Source organism: Diospyros lotus, chromosome 5 (assembly GCF_014633365.1).
Source record: "Diospyros lotus cultivar Yz01 chromosome 5, ASM1463336v1, whole genome shotgun sequence".
Classification (NCBI taxonomy): domain Eukaryota; kingdom Viridiplantae; phylum Streptophyta; class Magnoliopsida; order Ericales; family Ebenaceae; genus Diospyros; species Diospyros lotus.
Genome location: NC_068342.1, coordinates 29,853,347 through 29,874,802, shown reverse-complemented (window position 1 = coordinate 29,874,802; position 21,456 = coordinate 29,853,347). Strand labels below are relative to the sequence as shown.

The following is a 21,456-nucleotide window of genomic DNA, read 5'->3' as shown; positions in this document are numbered from 1 at the left end:
TGTCGACCATCAATTAAATTGATCAAGCTTATCTTTTATATTATATTAATTAGTCTATAAATATACTTATAAAACCGATATGATATACATTTTATTATTTTAAAGCTGAGCTTGCTTTATTTTTTTCACATTTATACATCATTAACCAATTAGTACGTGGTAGGTTTGACATTGAACTGAATGAAGTGGAACCAAATTAAATTGAGCCGACTACAATGAGTCATGAACCTAGCCGCCGCCGCCAGTGGTGAAAAACCGAAGCTCCGATGACAACTGCGCTGCGCTGGGTGCTGTTGCTAGTAGGAGTGCGCTGCTGACTCAGCATCATGATCAGCTAGCCAAGCAGAGCAGAATAATAAATGGGCGTCTTGGCCAGCACGCTGCGCCGATCCTTCCTTCGTTAAAATACGAAAGAAAGAAACCAAACCACGGCCTCTTTCTCTCTCTCCTCTCCTCAAAACAAAAACCCAAACCAAACCCTCTGTTTAACTAATTATTCAAGAACCAATAAACAAACAGACGAGAGTTCTTGTGCAGGTTATACTCTGATCATCATCTTCTGGTTCTTCTTCTTCTTCTTTTCGCGATGGCAAGCTCCTCGTATGGAATTCCAGAATTCCAGAAATGAATTTCGAATTCCCTGCTGCGCGTTTTATCTTTTCGTTTTCTTGACGTTCCTGCCAAAATTCGTTTACGTCTCTTTTGTTTGAATCTTTGTTGTAATTCCGACAAGTTCATTGAGTATGTCTACTCATTCGCAGGGACTTCTCGTCTAACTACGAATTTGCAATATGACGGCTGCCCAGCTAACTGGTGGTGCGCTCTCTGGTGGATTGAATAGTAAAAGCAGTGAATGGAACGCCGTACAGAGGAAAACAGGATTGTTCTGTTTGGGACAGTCGCGACTGCGATATGAGGGTGTTCTTCTGCATTGCAACAGTCTGTCCTTGAACCATAAAAGATTATTGTTGTTGCCTTCACCACTGACTTGTCGAAGAAAGCACAACTTTCATGCGGTAAATAATGAATTGAGTTCAGATTGTGGACTGAATCCTTGCTATGTGGATACAAGTTCTACTTTGGAAGAACACCGTCAAGCCAATTCAAACCAAGGAGCTTAGTGAGACTTCATCTTTTATGTTACCCCTCTTTTATCAGTCATGCCATTATGAACTGGAGGACGTGTTTTTGTCCTATTAATATTGAAATTATCCTGTCGTTCTAGTGCCAGTTTTTACTTTGTAGTGAGTGGATTTATCAAATGTGGCCCTTGAATTCTAATTATCAATGTTGAAATTCTGTTTACAGTGAGTTGAAGGAGAACCCTATCAAGGAAAGACGTTCTCGTGATGTGAAACACGAGCTTATAATGCTTTCACTGCCGGGGATTGCTGGGCAGGCTCTTGAGCCATTGACACAACTGATGGAGACAGCATATATTGGTAGACTGGGTAAGAAGTGTTTCCTAATTTTTGATATTCAGTATCGGTTTTTGATGGTCGGTGTGACAATTTCAGTTTTCCTGTTACTTTTATTTTTGTTACTTATTTCAAGGAATGGAGGTCTGGCAAGACTTCTCTCGTACTTTTGGAGAATCCATGGGCTCAAGCAGGATGCGAAGCCTCAATCAGAACAAAAAGAACAGTGCTGGGTGATACGCATGTAATGTGGAAGACATAAGTTGTTGGTAGCAGGCTGCAATTGTGCTCTCAGTTGCAGCTTATTATATTTGTTATGATTGTTGCAGTGTTTAGTTAGGTGATTAGGCAGCGGTTAGGCAGTTCATAATTTGATGTATATATATAAGGATCAGTTAGTTCTCTCTTTGTATTGATTGTTACTTTCTTCATTCATTTCAATAACATTCTCGAGGTATTTTTCTATCTTTGATTGTTTACTTCTTTCCGACTATGAAGCTCTTGCTTCATGGTATCAGAGACAATCGACTAGCATCAATGGCTTCCCATCGTGAATTTAGTTCTTCCTCCTCCTTCTTACCTAACTTTGCTTCTACGTTGTCATTGGCTTAGTTTGACTTTACAACAATAGCAAAAGCATTCAATTTCATTCCGATCAAACTTGATTCTGGCAATTATCTGTTTTGGAAAGCTTAGATATTGGCCACGATTAGGGCGTTTGACTTGCTCCCATACATCAACAAGTCTCCAGTGCCTTCGAAGTACATCAACAATCCAGGAAATTCCAATCATGAGGCTCAGGTTGTAAATACCAAATACCTCAATTGGATAAGGTCAGATCAATTACTTTTAGGTTGGTTGTTTTCTACTATTGAGAAAGAAGTTTTGGTGCAAGTGATTCATTGCAAATCATTTGTTGAAGTTTGGAATGTTCTTAAGACTCTTTACTCACAACAGACGGTTGTTAAGTCTTTTCAATTGAAACAACAACTTAGATCTATAAGAAAGAATGATTTGTCTATAAATGATTATGTTCTGAAAATCAAGACCATAGGACATGCCCTAGCTGCTATTGGAGAACCTTTAAATGACAAAGAATTATTGATGGCAATTTTACACGGATTGGACAATGATTTTGAAACAGTTGTGAGTCTTGTTACATATCAAATGGATGAAATTAACATAGAAAAGGTTCAATACTTGTTACTGATGCATGAACAAAGGCTTGTTGCCAAGAATATATCTAACTCCTTAATTTCTAGTCTTGAATCTGTAAATGTAAATTTAGCCTCTCAATGGTCTAGAAATGAGAATGGACTGAATAGAGATGGTTCTTCAAATAGAGGAGGTTCCTTTAGAGGAGGTAATTCTAGAGGAGAATGAGGACGTGGCAGATCCTTAGTTAAGAGAATATACTGCCAACTGTGTGGGAAACCTGGTCATTTTGTAAACAGGTACTATCATAGATTTGATCGGAATTTTCAACGGAGTTTCACTCCAAATTTTGGTTCACAGTTTGGTAGAGGAGGAGGTATGTTGCAATCTGGTTTACAGTTGTTTATAGCTCATCCCATAGGTTCTAGTGAAGCCTACTTGACTGAGTTAGGGTCTGATCCTGGAACTTACTATGGCTATTTGCCTTAGCCTTCAGAAACACAGTCCCAATTTTCTTCTACCTCATCCTATCATAGCGAACCTTCTTGGATTGTAGACTTCGGAGCCACTAACCACATAACCTCCAACCTTAGCAATCTTTCTCTCCACTCTCCTTACAATGGCAGTGACAAGGTTGTAGTTGGCAATGGTAAGAAGCTTTCTATTTCTAATATCAGCCTTAGTCAGTTGTATACTCAAAACTACTCCTAAATCTTTCATTTCTTTACCTAATGTACTTCATGTTCCTAACATGAAAAAGAACCTTATTAGTGTTTCTCAGCTTACTAAAGATCACAATTTAATTGTTGAGTTTCACTTTGATTCTTGTTTTTTCTCAAGGACAAGGGATTAGGACTAGTGCTACTTCGAGGGATCCTTAAAGATGGTCTTTATTAGCTCACTCCAACATTTGGTCATGTTGATTCCAAAGCTATTTTCTCTGTTGAGTCAAGGACACCAGTTGCTCCTTCTAGTTCTACCAATGTTATTTCTTCAAATAAATGTAAAGGACAAGATTTGTCCTCTTTGTCCTGTTTGTCTTCTTTCCGTGTATCTTCAAATGTTCATAAAATTTGTCAATAGTGGCATGCCAAGCTAGGGCATCCCTCATCTCGTGTACTTCAATTGGTATGGAATAAAGTTGGTGTTCCTTGTTCTAGTTTGAGCCTGTCCTTTTGTGATTCTTGTAAAGTAGGAAAAATGCATCAACTTCCCTTTGCAAACTATCAAATTATTGCAAAGGCTCCCTTAGAATTGGTCTATTTGGATTTATGGGGTCCTGCTCCAGTTCTTTCTACTGAGGGGTATAGGTGTTACATAGTCTTTGTTGATGCTTGCACTAGATATACATGGTTATATCTATTGAAACTAAAATCTGATGCCTTAGCCATTTTCAAAACTTTTTATACATTTGTTGAACTGTAATACCAATCTAAACTCAAGGCTCTTCAAATTGACAATGGTGGTGAATTTAAGGCCCTTTTACCCTATCTTACCTCCTATGGCATTCGACCTTGGTTCACTTGCCCTCATACACACCAATAGAATGGTGCAATAGAACGAAAACACAGACATATAGCTGAGATGGGTCTTACTCTATTAGCCTATGCTCACATGCCCTTGAAGTTTTGGGTAGAAGCATTTAAAACTGCTATTTACACCATAAATCTATTACCAGCATCGACACTAAAATTTAAGTCTCCATTTGAAGCTCTCTATAATAAACGACCTAATTGCATGCAATTGCAACCCTTTGGATGTGCTTGTTTTCCCTTTCTTTGACCCTATAACAAGCATAATTTTCAATTTCATTCTACTAAATGTGTGTTTCTTGGTTATAGCCATGTTTAAGCTGGATATTAGTGCTTGCGTCCTTTGGGAAGGATATATGTGTCAAGACATGTTCATTTTAATTCAGAAGAATTTCCCTTTCCTTATTTGTTTTCTACCTCATCCTCTCGTTCCCCTCAGTTAAGCTCTACTAGTCAGTCTAGTTTTGTCCTTCATGCTATTCATTCTTTTCCTAGCAGTTCTTCCAACTCTCGGGTAGCACAGTCCTCTATCCTAACTCCTAATGATCTTCCCATATCTTGTGATTCATCTACTGGACCTTCTTTACCTACAGCTGCAGAATACTCATTACCTAATTGTACTAATCTGTCTTTTCCTTTGTCAAAATCATCAAGACCCAAAGTTGCTCTTGCCCATTCAATTCACCCTATGATTACCATATCCAAGTCTAAACACCTTGTTGTTTCCTCACCTCATGCCCTAGTAAGTTCTTCTGAACCCAATTCTGTTCAAGAGGCTTTCTTAGACTCTAAGTGGGTTAGTGCTATGAATGATGAGTACTCAGCTCTTCAAAGAAATCAAACTTGGGATCTGGTTCCATTTTCTTCTGAGATGAATTTAATTGACTGCAAGTGGGTATTCTGTGTTAAGTACAATCCTGATGGTTTTATTCTTAAGCATAAGGCTCGATTAGTAGCTAAGGGTTGGTTTCCTTCAAAATCTTGGAATTGATTATGCTGAGACCTTTAGTCCCATTGTAAAGACTCTGACCATTTGGGTTTTATTCTCCTTAGTTGTCATATTTGGTTAGGACATTCAACAAGTTGATGTCAATAATATTTTCTTAAATGGTGACCTAAATGAAGCAGTTTTTATGACTCAACCAGAAGGGTTTGTTAATCCAAAATTTCCCACACATGTATGTAGATTGAAAAAGTCCCTTTATGAGCTTAAATAGGCCCCTGGAGCTTGGTACACAAAGTTGAAGTTTGCCTTACAAGATTGGGGTTTCAAGAAAGCAGTTTCTGATGCTTCACTTTTCATTAAGAGAACTTCTAAGTATGTGCTGTTTGTTTTGGTGTATGTTGATGACATCTTTGTGACTGGTTTAGATTCTTTAGCTCTTCAAGGGTGTATACGGACACACATTTTGCTCTTAAAACTCTAGGGTCGGTTAATTATTTCCTAGGATTTGAAGCATATTGAAATTCCACTAGTATATGCCTTACACAGTCTAAATACACACTGGACTTATTGAAAAAGGCTGCAATGCAAGATTGTAAACCGTGTGGAACACCAATGACCTTGGGCATGTCCTTGACTAATGAGGGTGAGATGTTTTCTGACCCATCTTTCTACAAAACTATTGTTGGTTCCCTTCAATATTTGACTTACACCCAGTCAGACATAACTTTTGTAGTCAACAAGTTAAATCAATGTCTATCCTCTCCTAAGCAACAACATTGGCTTGCATGTAAAAGGTTGCTGCGGTATTTTAAAGGGACTATTAATCTTGGTTTAGTGTTTACTTCGTCACCTAAGGACCTATCATTAACTATCCACACAGATGTTGACCATGCGGGCCGTAAGGTGACTAGAAATCAACCTGTGGGCTGTGTGTATTCTTTGGCTATAATTTGTTGATTTGGGGTTCCAAGAAACAATCGATAGTTGTCAGATCAGTAGGTGAAGCAAAGTATAGGGTTGTTACCCAAGGGGTGACCGAGATATTGTGGCTTAAATCATTGTTATCAGAGTTAGGCTATTCCTGTGTTCAAACTCTTGTTATTTGGTGTGATAATCTAGCAGCTAAAAGTATGGCTGAAAACCCTGTATTCCATTCTAGAACAAAGCACATTGAGATTGATGTGCATTTTGTGAGAGAAAAGATTGAAAGTGGAGATGTTGATATTCGATATGTGCCTACACTTCATCAAGTGACTGGCATTTTTACTAAAGGGCTATCATGGGATAGATTTGTGTTTTTATGTACCAAGCTAGGGCTCAAGAGGTCACCTATGTCTAACTCTCATACTGATCCTTTTGCTGCTATTACAGAAAGTTTGCCGGCTACAAATACTACAAAGTCTATTTCTTCATCATCCATGGAGCTTGCTTTGAGGGGGAATGTGGAAGACATAAGTCGTTGGCAGCAGGCTACAATTGTGCTCTCAGTTGCAGCTTATTATATTTGTTATGATTGTTCTGGTGTTTAGTTAGGCTGATTGGCAGTTCATAATTTGATGTATATATATAAGGATCAGTTAGTTCTCTCTTTGTATTGATTGTTATTTTCTTCATTCATTTCAATAACATTCTCGAGGTATTTTTCTATCTCTGATTGTCTACTTCTTTCCGATTGTGAAGCTCTTGCTTCATAATTGAACCCATGAAATCTTCTTATTCATTTCAAATATTAGGAATATGCGAAACCATCTTATGAAAGTTGCTCTTCTGATGTGAGGAAGGTCAAAACATTGAGAAACACTTGGGAGCCTCGAATCAACTGTGTTATTTTGACAAGCATCTTTGTCCTACTAACAATAGTTTTTTGCATTTTATTTGGTTTGAGTAATTCCTTCAATTTTGTATAATACCCTCAAAAGAGGGGGAATGAGAGGATGGGTTGCAGAAGAGATCAAGGAGGTAGATTATGGGATTTTATTCATCAAACCAAACTTCACATCATTTTTCCTTGCCTTTTCACTCAGGATTGGCTACATGGGTCTTGATTCACTATAATCCTCTCTCTCTCTCTCTCCCCACTTCCATCTGAATATCTGCATTGTAGTGATGCTAATTTTGTTAGAAATTTTCTCTGTTGCCTACTATTTGAACTATGGAAATGACCATGCCCTTCAGTTTACTGGATTTTTCTTACAACCTTGGTAAGTTTTTCTCGACTGCAATTTGTAATGGATGCTTCCTGCTTGTTAGTTTATTTGGCTTCAGGTTTAAGCATGAGATCTTCTATCACTTAATTATCACAGGCAGTGAAATAATGCATTCCTTGTTGTTTTTGGCCTTCGCACTTTCCTGTCCATTTATAATTGAAAACTCTGTTGACCTTTGTCTTGGTTTGTGAATCATTAATTTATGATATTTGAATGAATTCATTGAATTGCAGTAATATTGGTTTTGAGTTGAGTTGATTGATTCTGGAGGGAACTTGCATCCTGAATGGACGGTCATATTGATTTGTGGCTGCTCATGTTGTTGAGAAAATGTGGATATGATGTTGCGGTCACTTCTAGTTCTCCTTATCTTCTAGGAGGATAAATCCATCAATTTAAGCTACGTTTACTTTGGATATTAATATAGGGCACTGTTTGGGTTACTGCCATTGAGTTTGGTAATTCTTCTTTTGGAGATGGATCTTGTAGAAATTAGTCTGTCAGGATATTGTGTCAGGAACACATGCTCATTTATGGCGTTAATATTTATCCTAAATTAAGATAACATTGTCAGTTGGAAATTGAACATCTTTGGAAGCTGATATACATGCTATGCAAAGTATTATATTGTGCAGAATCACAACCTTGGTTACTTGGGCATTTACCAAGAAATCTGCTGGTTTTTGTTGTTATAGGAGAAATTTAAGTCAAAGGACATTGCTATTATTATTGTTTTAAATGTCTAAGTTCTGGCATAGTTGTTTCACCATTTTCGGTGCACTCTTGGAATTTAGGTTCCTGGATATTTCACGAATTATCTTAAGGTTTTGAATCTTGGTCTTTGTTTTGCTATATATTTCATGAAATATAGCTTTACTCACTTCAACATGTGGAGCCAAACATGAATTACCTCTGTGGAACAATCACAATTTCAAATTTTGTATCTGTAGGCCTTGTCGAGTTGGCATCAGCTGGTGTTTCCATGTCAATCTTTAACATAATATCAAAACTATTTAACATGCCTCTTCTCAGTGTTGCTACTTCATTTGTGGCCGAAGACATTTCAAAGACAGCAAGCAGGAATTCCATCTCAGGTGAAACTAAATGATGTTTGAAGACTTAACTGCTATTGTTATTTCATGTTATGTTTCCTTTCCTCTTCATTTTGAATTCTAATTTGGGGAAAGTTTTGGTACAGAAGAGGGTTCCCAATCAGAAAGCATCAATGGCAAACCTTTTGATGGGCTAACTAGAAGGCTGAAACTGTCTTCTGTATCATCTGCTTTGATTTTAGCAGTTGCCATTGGTGTCTTTGAGGCTTTAGCCCTGTCCCTGGGATCTGGACTGTTTCTTAACTTGATGGGGATATCACTGGTAAGCTGCAGATATATCAAGTTCTACTAAGATTGCAGCTGCTCCCCCCCACCCCCACCCTTACCCCCCACCCCCAACCAAACACCTTCCCCCTTTCTCTCTCTCTCTCTCTCTCACACACACACACACCTGTGCACGTGTTTGTGTGTGTGCATGCATTTGCACACCTTCATGAGTTTGAGTGTCTCATGTGCATCTTAACAAAGCCTTGATCCTGAGTTACTCAAGTTTGGCTCCATGGACAAAGTTTCCCCATTAAGATGCCATAGGAAAAGGGCTTGTGATGCAAAGCTTTAAATAACAATTTGCTAGGAAAAAAAAATGAATAATTTCACCTTTTCTTGGCTGTGTGGCCATGTCTAGGTACCCATCATATTTTCAACTTGGGTAGCCCTAGAGTGTGGTGGAACTCTTTCTTGTGCTTAGACCAAATTAGCTACTATGGAAAAAAAAGGAAAAAGAAAAAAAAAACTTGAGATGAAAAAAAGCTGAGATGTTTTGTTCTCAACCATTGATGCAATGGATCCAGAAATATTTGGGATAAGTACTAATTCCAAGAACTATAGCAAGATAACTGTACATATTTCCTCTCTAGTGGTGTAAAATTGTGGTATGGTTGCTCTATGAACAGGTGGGTAGTGGTTTAGGGATGGCCTTTTTCAAGAATTTTACATTCATAGTTCCAGTTCTCTGTTCTGGTTACATGTCATGATTTCTAAAAACTGTCTCACTTCCTTTCTGGTTGTGTTCATGTCTGCTTTCTTCATTTCTGTAAAATATCTTATTATTTTATTATTGTTATTATTATTATTATTTTGTAGGACTCCTCCATGCGTTCTCCAGCACAGCAATTTCTCTGTCTTAGAGCCCTTGGTGCTCCTGCACTTGTGGTTTCTTTGGCTCTCCAAGGCATTTTCCGTGGTTTTAAGGATACAAAAACTCCTTTATTATGTTTAGGCAAGCTTTCGTTTTAACCTGTAAATGTTAATTATTAAATCTTCCAATTAGCTTGGTATAGACTATTTTCTGAGGCAGAGACTAGCACAATGGTTTGAATATTGCAAAATTGTGACAATAGATTTTCACCACAACTGTTGTTGAAGCAGTAGATTTTCACCATTATGTCTCTGGCATAAAAAAAGACGGCAGTAGATTTTGGTCGTCTTCCCTACTCTTTTCTTACTGTTATTACTTCCTAACTTGTCAAACCAATTTTTGTAGTCTAGATATGCTAATTGGCTGATAAAAGTTATACCTGAGGTACAAGCTTGCAGGTGTCTTGAAATTATAGCTAGTTGTTTCTGATTGCCAGATCTGACCTATTTGAGATATTTTCCTGTTATTTTTTGGTGATTTTCTTGTATGTTGAAAAGATTAAATTCAATATATATTCTCATACTGTTGTGCCTGTATACATCTCTTGTCCAAATTCCAAGGCCCCTAATCCAAGGTTCATAAATCTTCAGAAGTTCATAAAATTTTTTATTTTTAATTTTATAACATAGTGGAATTAGTAGCTCATGCTAAAATTTCCAATCACAGTGGAAAATGAGCTTTTGTTATCCATTTCTTATTTTGTTCTTAACCTGTTTTCATTTGTAGTAGTATTATAGTTTTGCTTTACTAGAAGAATATTTTGTAATTTGGTGGAAATTATAAAACATGTTTCGATTAGCATTTAATAGTTCTTATGTTTGCTTTTGTGTTCTTTGTCCCCATGTTAATTTTTATCCTAATTTGTTCTATATAGTGAAATTCCACTTTCTTTGCCATAGACACCCAGTACACCAACAAATACCATGATTGAAACGATGACTTGTGGACACAACCTTCCTGCTTCCTAAGGATTAAAACATTCTTTGCCATTTGTCTGGTCTCAAACTTTTGTTACTATTACTGCATGTTATGGTAGTGGTATTCTCTACTCTACTTTGGACTGAGAGAAGAATAAAGATTGTAAATTATGTTCTGATATCACTGTAAAAGAGGGCATTCCCACTGCATGCAGCTGCCTGCTTTGCAAAGGGTTGCGGGAGGGTTGTTGTTCACACAACCTTACACTTGCATTTTTGCAAGGAGGCTGTTTTCACAACTCTAACCCGTGATCTTCTGGTAGGAGCAACACTACCATCGCTGCTAAGGCTTGCTCTCCTCTTGATATCACTTGAAACTCCAAAAATGCTTGCTTTTAGTCTCACTGTCTTGCCAGCTCTTTCACTATACCTCTGGTACAATTTTTGTTAGTAATGAAGTTGTGAGTTAGTTTCTGTCATGTGGACTTGTTTACAGGTTTTGCTAATGATATGCCTCTAATTGTTGGACTTGTTCAACAACCTCATTTTAGACTTCTAGGAGTGTACATACAACGATAATACACTCAAATTAAAAGTGTCAGGATGCAAGCTTTACAGTCATGGTGTATTGAGATGGAAATAGGTCATTCAATTATAAAACAAAGAATGTATACTTGGAATTCTACACCATCTTATCACTGAAAAAATGTATGGAATGTTAAAATAAAATATTTGTCTGCCAGTTGCAACAATTTTAAGTAATCAAAAGTTTGGTAATTGTCCCGAAGGAAACTGGCAATTCCCATGAATCTACAACTCCGCCTTTTACGGACACATGGAAACAAAATTATAGTTTTGGACAATACCATAAGCCATGTTCATGTTATCAAAGGCATGTATTTGTTGAAGTCCAGGGGTTGTTTTTTCTTCTGCTTGGTTAGATATGTGGTCAGTGGTACCACAAATCCCACAAGTCTATGATTTACGTATATTGCATGCCTAGAAAAATTGTTCAGACTTTAAAAATATTTCTTTGGAGCACAGTGGAAGAAAAGGTTTATGATGTTTTGAATTTTTGATGCAATGAACATGCAATTGGAAATTAAAGTATAATTCTGTTTTATATGTTTCTTTTCTTCTCATCTTCAGTAATTTACTGAGGTGTATTTTTGCAGGCATTGGTAATTTTTTGGCTATATTTTTGTTTCCCATACTTATATACTATTTTCGGTTGGGTGTGACTGGAGCAGCCATTTCCACTGTTGTCTCTCAGTATGTATTTTCTACATCTGGTCTCTTTTCAACCTTTATTTTGTTTCACAGAACGATGACCATACTAGATTTTCTATGTTTCAGATATATAGTTACCTTCTTAATGATCTGGCATCTTAATCAGAGAGCTGTATTATTGCCTCCAAAGTTGACAGAGCTGCAATTTGGTAATTATATAAAGTCTGGTAAGTATGTGCTTTGAGTTGGTTAAAACTTCATTAAAATTTATTGGCATGTGGCTTCACTCCACTCAACTCAAGTAAACTTTTCTGATAACTGCTTGGGTTTGGCTGCATGGATCATTTTTGTCCTTTTTTCTCAAACAGGGGCCACAATTTCAGTTGGTGCATGCCTCACAGATGCAATTTATGCTATTATATGTATACTGATTCCACACCTTGATTATAGATATCAATAGTTTCAGTTTTTTCCATTACTGTTTCACTAGACCGGACCATAGCTTCTCTTTGAGGGGATTAGTTCTGATAATTTTATCAATCCATTGGCAGAATATGGTATAGGCTATTTTGTTAAAATTTTCCAGCCAACCTTGCTAATGCAACTCAAGTGCATTCTTAATGGACTTTCTGTGGTGGAATCCATTTGTCATATCTTTTCTCTAAATCCATACATTCTTGCCTGTTGCTTCTATCTGAGGTGGTAGTATAATAAAGAGCCCTTCGGTTTAAGAAGTTTAATCATTGGAGCCTGACCTACAAGTACCTTCTTTCTATTTAGTTGAAGTTGAACCTTTTGAGTTGGGATATAATTGAGTTAATATTTGTGATATGCGGTTTATAGTTTAGCAGTATGAGTCACCCTCACCCTGTGGTGTGTACCTTTGCACCTTTCTGTTGGAATAATTTACACTATTAAATAAGAGAAGGAAAAGAATTGTTGTTAAATAGTTATATTTTCAAGAGATATAACTCTTTGTAAATAGACATAACTATTCCGGAAAGCTTTGACTATTTATAAAGATTTGTGACTTTTGAATTTAATCGTATGTCAAGAGACCTGTCTGTTGGTTTAAAGTCAAGAGACAGGGCTTTTGGTTTAACATTCAAGGGAGAGACCTTTTGGTTTAGAAGTTAGAGACGTCACTATTCATGTCTATTTATAGAGGGCCCAACCTATTCAGAAATAGATGTGTCCATATACTTATAGCAGAAGGGTACAACTTTCAGATAGGACATTCTTTTCACTCATTATAAATGGACAAACCTATGTCAATGGATTTAGATTGATTGTGCTCTCTATCTCCTCCTTTGAAAATTTACTGAGTTGCTTTAAAGGGAAAAATCTTCAAAAATTGCTGGCTGCAGATTCCATGGCTTTGATAACTTTGGGGGTGATTTGCTTGTTATAACCCTGTAGCAATTCTAGTGGGGGCAAATAACACCTTAAAGACAGTCATCACAGTCAAAGTCACATTATATACAATTCCCCATAATTTTCTCCAACACTTTCATCACTAGATGAAGAAGTATCCATACTGTGTCAAACGCTTGTGCAAGCTGTTCTACTATTTTTTAACTTCTCCCCCCCCCACCCCACACACACACACACAAAAAAAAAAGGATTGGGCACTGTAGAAATTTTGGTAGGAAGAGATAATATTATTCATCTGTCTTACTGGAATATATATATATATAGAAGACTAAATCTCCTAGTTTCCTATTTTGAGATTTATATGCACTGAATTAGGAAGTTACAGCTATATTAGATTGTGAAACTTATAGCTAGTTTAGATTACCACTACCCCAGATAAAAAAATTCACAATATCACTCTTTTTAATGTTTCTTCGTGTAGATTTATCTTGTTGTTCCAAATTCTTTGCTTCTCTAGGTGGTTTTCTTATTGGGAGAACTCTTGCTGTTCTTATAACCATGACACTGGCAACCTCAATGGCTGCTCGTCAGGGTCCAGTAGCTATGGCTGCTCATCAGATATGCTTGCAAATATGGTTGTCTGTATCTCTCCTCATGGACGCATTTGCAGCTTCTGGCCAGGTCTAACTTCTGTTTTTGAAGAATGTTTGAATTCCATTGTTAAGTTTCCAGTATTGTCAGAATTAACATAAGACTACTTGTTCATACTGATGTCATCCAATAATGTCAGAATTGTCATCATTAGGAGCTCAAACTATAAGTTTCAAATCAGAGGTGTAAATTACATGTTTAAAATTACTGACAGTGTGCTAAGATTCTCTCTCTCTCTCTCTCTCTCTCTCTCAATGGGAGTGTTCTTGATACTGTTCTCCTCTCCTACTAAGGCACATAGTTGGCACTTCTGTAAAGAAATCTACATCTAAAATTGGGGCTTCACGTAAAATGCCATGCCATCTTATGTGCAGACTGCAAAGTTTAGTCTGTTCTTTTCCCTCTTGATGTCAAAATTTGTTTGTTGCAGACCTTGATTGCAAGTTTCTTATCTGAAGGTGATTACAGAACTTTGAGGGAGGTTACATTGTTTGTGTTAAAGGTTTGCATCTTGTATGTCTCTCTACATTGGGATTCTATAACCTAAAGCCACAGAGGCTTCAAGTTTACATCCCAATTTTTTTAATATTGTTAAAAATCTCATTTACATGCTTTTGCAGGTTGGATTTCTCACAGGTGCTTCCTTGGCTGTGATCTTGGGTGTATCTTTTAGTTCTTTAGTCACCTTGTTTAGCAAGGATGCTGAGGTCTTAGGAGTTGTTGGAACAGGCATATTGGTATGTTTTCTTGCCATGTTCCCTTATATTAGTTCTTGGCAGAGTTCTAATGCTATATTCTGATTGATGTCGTCTGAAATTGTTACAGTTTGTGAGTGCAAGTCAACCTGTAAATGCTCTAGCTTTTATTTTTGACGGTCTCCATTATGGTGTTTCAGACTTCTCATATGCTGCTTGCTCAATGGTAAACTTGAATAGCTCAACTCAATCTTGATTGCTTGATGCCTCTTATTAACTTCTTTTTAAGTAAATGGCAGATGGTGGTGGGGGCAATATCTTCTGCATTTCTGCTATATTCTTCTTCAGTATTTGGTCTTCATGGCGTGTGGTCAGGATTGGCTCTTTTTATGGGATTGCGTATGGTGGCAGGATGTATTAGGTATACCATCTTCTATTTATTATGAGGTTGCCTTTTAGAAATTTCTGTTTCATTAAATTTATAAAATTTCTCTTAGAAGATATAAATAGGAGATGAGGATGTTATGATGGGTGTACAACCAGACAAGAAAAGATAAAAATAGAACTAAAGTTATTTGCAATAAGATCAGAGTGATTTCTATTGAAAATAAGATGTGTGAGATATAGTTAAGATGGTTTGGTCATGTGAGGAAGACCAATAGAAGCTGTAGTGGTCAGTGGATGGTATGGAACTAATCATTAGCAAAAGAGGTGAAGGAAGACTAATAAAAACTTGGTGGGAAACTCTTAGGTAAGATATGAGTTATAAAAGCATTACAAAAGATGTGGCCATATATAGAAATAATTAGTGAGGTAGAACTCATGTGGTTGACCCCACCTAATGGGATTAAGGCTTGTTGTCATTGTAGTCATTATTTCTCTAGGAGCCTCGATTAGTTAATGTTATCTGAAATGTTAATACTCTTCTAATTAATATTGATTAGTTTATATGATCCAATATTCTCATGCAGATCAGATGGTTAGTGGCATGTGGAATTTCGAATGCATTTTTTTTTTTTTTTTATCTCTCTGCTTTGCAGCCTCAAAATGCATTATTATTGCTTATCAGGTGGAGCATTACAGAATGGGCCAATAAAAGGGAAACATCCCTGTACCACAGATTCAACCAGTCATATGCATTATAAATTTGGTCTATAAAGCAAGTATACTAGAATACATTTATAAGCAACAGAGGAGAAATATAATGCAAACAAGAATGGAACATAACAAAACAGAGAAGCAGTAAAACACCGAAATATGGTAGAATGCACTTACATAGTTTTTGAATATGAAAAATAAAGGGAAATATCTAGCCAAAAAAAAGAAAGAAAGGAAATTGTTTTTAAGGGGAGGAGGGATATTATGAATTACTTTGCTTTATTGGTTTGAGAATGAACCTGAAGATAGAAGGCAACAAGTGAACAGTAGTTGCAAAATTTTAGCTGGTGTTTTTCTAGCTATATCTCATTGGTGGGAAAAATATAAAGAAACAAAGTCTTGCAAATAGATATCCACACAAACACACATATGCATATATAGTTACTTTATGCTTTTCAAAATAACTACTTATGCATGATGACAAGTAGAATAAAGCTCTATGCATTGACAAATAACTTTCTTCGCAGAGGTTGAAAGTGAGAGTAAGAAATCTGAACAAATCAGGTGGTTTTAAATGTGATGAGATGTTTTTGGCAGATGCAAGGTGCTAATGGTTAGTTTTAGGTGATTGTCAATTGTCAAATTGCCAGGCAGTCATCAGGTTGAAGGCATAATAAGTTGGAGGTGGGAAGTTGGGACTAATAAATTTCCTGCTGTCTTGCTCAATTTTCTGTTTGCTTTGAGTGGAAATAAGATTTGTAGTGCCTTTTACTTTTTAATTCAGTTTTGCGTTGACTTTCTTTTCCTTCTCATTGTTTTTTGACAACCAAATGTAGGAAAACTTTCTGGAATTTCACTTTCTTTTCCCTTCTAACATGTCAACACCAACAATAGTGTTAACATGTCCTTAGGACAAAAAAATAAAATATAATGAATTCAGATCTAGAGAGTGATTCTGAAAAGATAATAGAAATGAGTTCTGGAAATTTTACATGTAGAAGAGGATACATTATTCTGCTGAATGTCTAATTGTTTTCAGCGATGGATGATCCAAACAGATTTTTTGAAGCAAAACGGTGGCGGGGATCTATTGCTCATTCTGGTGGTACTGTAGGCTTTTTTTTTTTTAACAGAAAACTGATATTCATCCATTCGAAATTCCCAAATTCATATATATGGTACATATGTAACTCCTCCATAGGAGTTGGTTATATTTTAGAAATTGCCGAACAAGGCAGTAGGAAAAGAAATCTCCTAAAAATAAAATAATAGCAAACTATACACTCAAATAGAAAATTCAAAACTAAATAATTATATATTTTTTACACTCCCACTCAAGCTGGGTTGAAAATGTTAACGCAGTTTGGATCTCATATCCTCAAACTTAATCTTTGGTAGAGTCTTGGTTAAAATGTCTGCAATCTAAAGAACAATAGGTATGTAGGAAATATTGATAGTTCCATCTTCAACTTTTTTTTTTTTTTATGAGATGCCTATCTATCTCGCTATGTTTAGTTTGATCATGATGAACTGGATTTTTAGCTATGCTTATAGTAGCTTGATTATCACACAATATGTTAATTTGATCACCTGATACAATTTTAAGTTCAAGAAACAATCGCTTTAACCACATTCCTTCACATTATTCCATGAGCTATTGCTCTAAATTCAGCTTCTGCACTACTTTGAGCTGCAACTGTTTGCTTCTTGCTACGCCAAGTTACCAAATTTCCCCATACATAAATACAATATCCAGAAGTTGACTTCCGATCAGTAATATAACCAGCCCAATCTATATCAGTAAATACTTTAATATTCCTCCTTTTAGTTTTCTTAAAATATAGACCTTCCCCTAGAGTTTTCTTTAGGTATCTCAAAACATGATGCAATCGGTTCATATTCTCTTCAGTGGGATTGTTCATAAATTGACTGACTACACTTACCGCAAAACCAATATCAGGTCTTGTATGTGATAGATAGATAAGTCTACTAACCAATCTCTTATATCTTCCTTTGTCAGCAGGAGCATTTTTCCTTTCCTCTCTATCTTTAATTACAACACGAGGGTTTGCATCCAAGCATTCCAATTTCCTTAACTAGATCAAGAACATATTTACGTTGAGAAACAACAATACCTGTCTTGGATCTTGTAATTTCCATCCCAATAAAATATTTTAGATTCCCCATGTCTCTAACTTCAAATTCATTTGCTAGAAACCTCTTGAATTTGCTAATCTCCTCTTCATGATCTCCTATTAGGATTATATCATCCACATACACAATAATAATGGACATTCTTCCACTAGGAGAATTATTTTTAAACAAAGTATGATCAGATTGATATTGTGAATAACCAAACTTAAATTTGTCAAACCAAGCTCTAGGAGACTGTTTGAGACCATAAAGAGATTTCTTTAACTTATAGACCTTGTTTGAATTTGTTTGATCCTCAAGACCTACAAGTATCTCCATATACACCTCCTCTTCTAAATCTCTATTGAGAAAAGCATTCTTGATATCTAGTTGATGTAATTTCTAGTCATGATTCACTGCAAGAGATAAAAGTACTCAAATTGTATTTAATTTAGCAACAAGAGCAAAAGTCTTTTGATAGTCAATACCATAAGCCTGTGTGAAACCTTTAGCAACTAATCGGGCTTTGAACCTTTCAACACTTCCATCTACTTTGTGCATAATGGTAAAAATCCATTAGCATCCTATTGGATTCTTTCTAGGAGGTAAATTGATTACATCCCAAGTTCCATTCTTTTCAAGTGCTTTGATTTCTTCATTTATAGCTTGTTTCCATTCTGGTATCTGGAGAGCTTCTTGTTTATTATTAGGAACCTGAATATCTGTGAGTTTAGTAGTAAAAACACGGTATTTTGGAGATAATCTCTTGTAAGATAGGAAATTGCAGATGGGATACTTAGTGCAAGACGTTACATCTTTTCTTTGGATAATTGGTAGATCAAGATCATCTAAATTCACCTCTTTCAAATTAGAAACAGTGTTACCTTTTTGTGTGTCTTTTGGAATTGAATTTGGTTTTGCTTCATGGTTAATAGTGAGCTACACTTGTTCTTCTACATGTCCTTGATCTTTCTTCCTTCTAGAATAGACAATTAACTCTTTGTTGTTAACAGTTGAAAGAGGATGAATTGCTGTAAGGGAACACTCAAAGGTTGTAAATTTGACTGATTTTCAGTGACATGAGACTTTGGACTAGGAGTAGAAGGAAGGACAATTAAAGGAGATGATTCAAACTCCCAAAACCAAAATTCTTCTAAATTCTCACTCTCCCCCTGAATGTCTGTTTTGGAATAATAGGGTTGTTTTTCTAGGAAAGTAACATTGACAGAATCATAGAATTTTTTGTGAGAGGAGAATAACACTTATATCCCTTTTGATTTGAAGTATAACTGAGGAAGATACATTTAATGGCTCTAGGATCAAATTTATCTTGACTTTGATGAGGAATATGGACAAAAGAAGTACAACCAAACACTTTAAGAGGTATAGATGAGATGAGACGATTGGTAGGATATGCTTTGAGAAAGACTTGACATGGAGTTTGAAATTTGAGAACTCGAGAAGGCATTCGATTAGTAAGATATGTAGCAGTAAGAATAACATCCCCCCAAAAAAATTTTAGGAACATGAGAGCATATCATAAGAGTTCGAGTAACATCTAACAAATGTCTATTTTTCCTTTCAGCAATCTCATTTTGTTGAGAGGTATTAGGACAAGAACTTTGATGGACTGTACCTTCTTAAACTAGATATGCCCCAAGAATAGAATTAAAATAATCTTTGGCCTTATCAGTACAAAGAATTTGAATTTTGGCATTGAATTGAGTTTGAACCATGATGTGGAAGTTTTTGAATAGTTGACCTACCTTAGATTTTTCTTTCATGAGAAATACCCAGGAGAGACGAGTGTGGTCATCTATGAACAAAACAAACCATCTTGCCCCGTTTACACTTTTAATTTTAGAAGATCCCCAAACATCACTATGAGTTAATGAAAAAGGATGAGATTCTTGGTAAGTTTGATGTGGATAAGAATTGCAAACATGCTTAGATAATTGAAAGACTTCACATGTAAAATCAATTGAATTTTTATTAAATAAGGATGGAAAGAGTTCTATGAGATACAAAAGACTACAATGACCCAAATGATAGTGCCATAACATAATATCACTATGATTACTAGACCTAAGAGTTGAAAAAGAACATTTCCCATCAACTATCTTCTGAGTTTGTCTTGTAGAGGACTCGGTCACTTTGAACATGTAGAGTCCTGAATGTAACTTAGCACTGCCAATCATTTGTCCCGAATTCAAATCTTCAAAAACACAATGATCTGGGAAAAAATTAGTAATACAATTCTTTTCCCGAGCAAGTTGACTAATAGATAGTAAATTACAATCCAACTTTGGAACCAATAAAACTGATTCAAGTGTAAGGTTGTTGGAAAGGATAATGAAAAACTAAATAGGAGAACTATGAATATTCCTCCATGAATTTTTCATTGATCTAGGTGTGACTTATATACACAAAATCTTCTAAAAAATCTCCTAATTTAAAGGAGTAGATTACAACAAATTTAGCTAGCTATTTTACAGACTTGGATGAGTAGAAACTTGGATATCCTTATCTGATTTTCAAGGCTGCTTCATCCCTTTTTCTCTTTTTCTTTAAATTTGAATTATTGTGATTTTTCACACAATCTTGATCCTTATCTACTCGGCCATCAACTCATTATTCCTTATCTTTATCTTTTTCCAACACTTCGCCTCAAGTTAATGAATAGATATCCATCATTCCCAACTTGCCTTTAAGTGATTTGAACCCTTGTTTCTGCATTGCCTTAGTCAAAATGTCTGTAACTTGATCTTTAGTAGGAACATAAGTGAGGTTTATGTCTCCTATTTCAATCTCTTGTTTGACAAAATGTCGGTCAATTCTGACATGTTTCATTAGGTCATGTTGTACTGGATTGTTCATAATACTTATAGCTGATTTACTGTCACTATAGAGCTATTTAGGAGAGGATATAGGTATACTTAGGTCCTTCATCACTCTTCCTAACCAAATTACCTCACATATACCTTGAGCAATGGCTCCATATTCAGCTTCTACACTACTACAAGCAACAACTCCTTGTTTCTTGCTTCTCCATGTAACTAGGTTCCCCCATAGATTAGTACAATATCCTGATGTAGATTTGCTATCCTCAATGGATCCAGCCCAATCTGCATCTACATATCCCGTAATGCCTCTGTCTTGACTCTTTCTAAATATTAGTCATTTTCCAGGTGTTCCCTTAAGATACTTGAGGATATGGTTTGCTACCTCAAGGTGTCTTTTTGTGGGTGAGTGCATGAATTGATTAACAATACTTAGCATATGCAATATCTGGCCAAGTGTGAGATACCTAGATTAGTTTTCCCACTAGGCGTTGGTATCTACCCTTGTCCACTTGGTATTCTTATTTGTTGTCTTCTTTATTCTTCTAATTGGGCTCTAGGGGAGTACTTGCAGACTTACACCTGAGTTTTCCTGTTTCTTTTAACAAATCTAAGGTGTACTTTCTTTGGAATATGAAAATACCTTCTTTGCTTCTAGCCACTTCCAATCCAAGGAAATATCTCAATTCCCCCAAATCTTTTTTACCTCAAATGCATCCTTTAGTTGCTTCTTAAGATTTTCAATCTCTTAGCTGTTATCCCCTGTGATGATGATATCATCTACATACACGATCAGGATTGTTCTCCTTCCATCAGCTTCAAGCTTTGTGAATAGAGTATGATCTACCTCCCCTTGATTGTATCCAAGCCAATTTAGAATATCACTAAATCTCTTTAACCATGCTCTAGGAGACTACTTGAGACCATACAATGACTTCTTTAGTCTACATACCTTCCCCCCTTGTATTATTTCCCTCAAAACCAGGTGGTATCCTCATATAGATCTCCTC

General features: G+C 36.1%; 1 protein-coding gene across 3 annotated transcripts in view; it reads left to right on the top strand.

The window, feature by feature from the left end:
• Positions 1–243: 243 nt before the first annotated feature.
• The window catches only part of LOC127801422 (protein DETOXIFICATION 45, chloroplastic), a 35,318-nt gene continuing 14,105 nt past the window's right edge, over positions 244–21,456 (top strand). Inside the window, exons 1-13 of one of the 3 annotated variants that reach the window (XM_052336576.1) lie at positions 244–537; positions 762–1,120; positions 1,309–1,451; positions 8,209–8,352; positions 8,460–8,632; positions 9,454–9,589; positions 11,601–11,697; positions 11,782–11,882; positions 13,547–13,710; positions 14,111–14,182; positions 14,301–14,417; positions 14,506–14,601; positions 14,675–14,796. In XM_052336576.1, the coding sequence (XP_052192536.1) occupies positions 792–1,120; positions 1,309–1,451; positions 8,209–8,352; positions 8,460–8,632; positions 9,454–9,589; positions 11,601–11,697; positions 11,782–11,882; positions 13,547–13,710; positions 14,111–14,182; positions 14,301–14,417; positions 14,506–14,601; positions 14,675–14,796 (1,694 nt within the window). In that variant the 5' untranslated portion in view covers positions 244–537; positions 762–791. Of the gene's footprint in view, positions 538–761; positions 1,121–1,308; positions 1,452–8,208; positions 8,353–8,456; positions 8,633–9,453; positions 9,590–11,600; positions 11,698–11,781; positions 11,883–13,546; positions 13,711–14,110; positions 14,183–14,300; positions 14,418–14,505; positions 14,602–14,674; positions 14,797–21,456 lie in introns of all 3 variants that reach the window. The other 2 variants (XM_052336574.1, XM_052336577.1) reach the window with 2 other exon arrangements.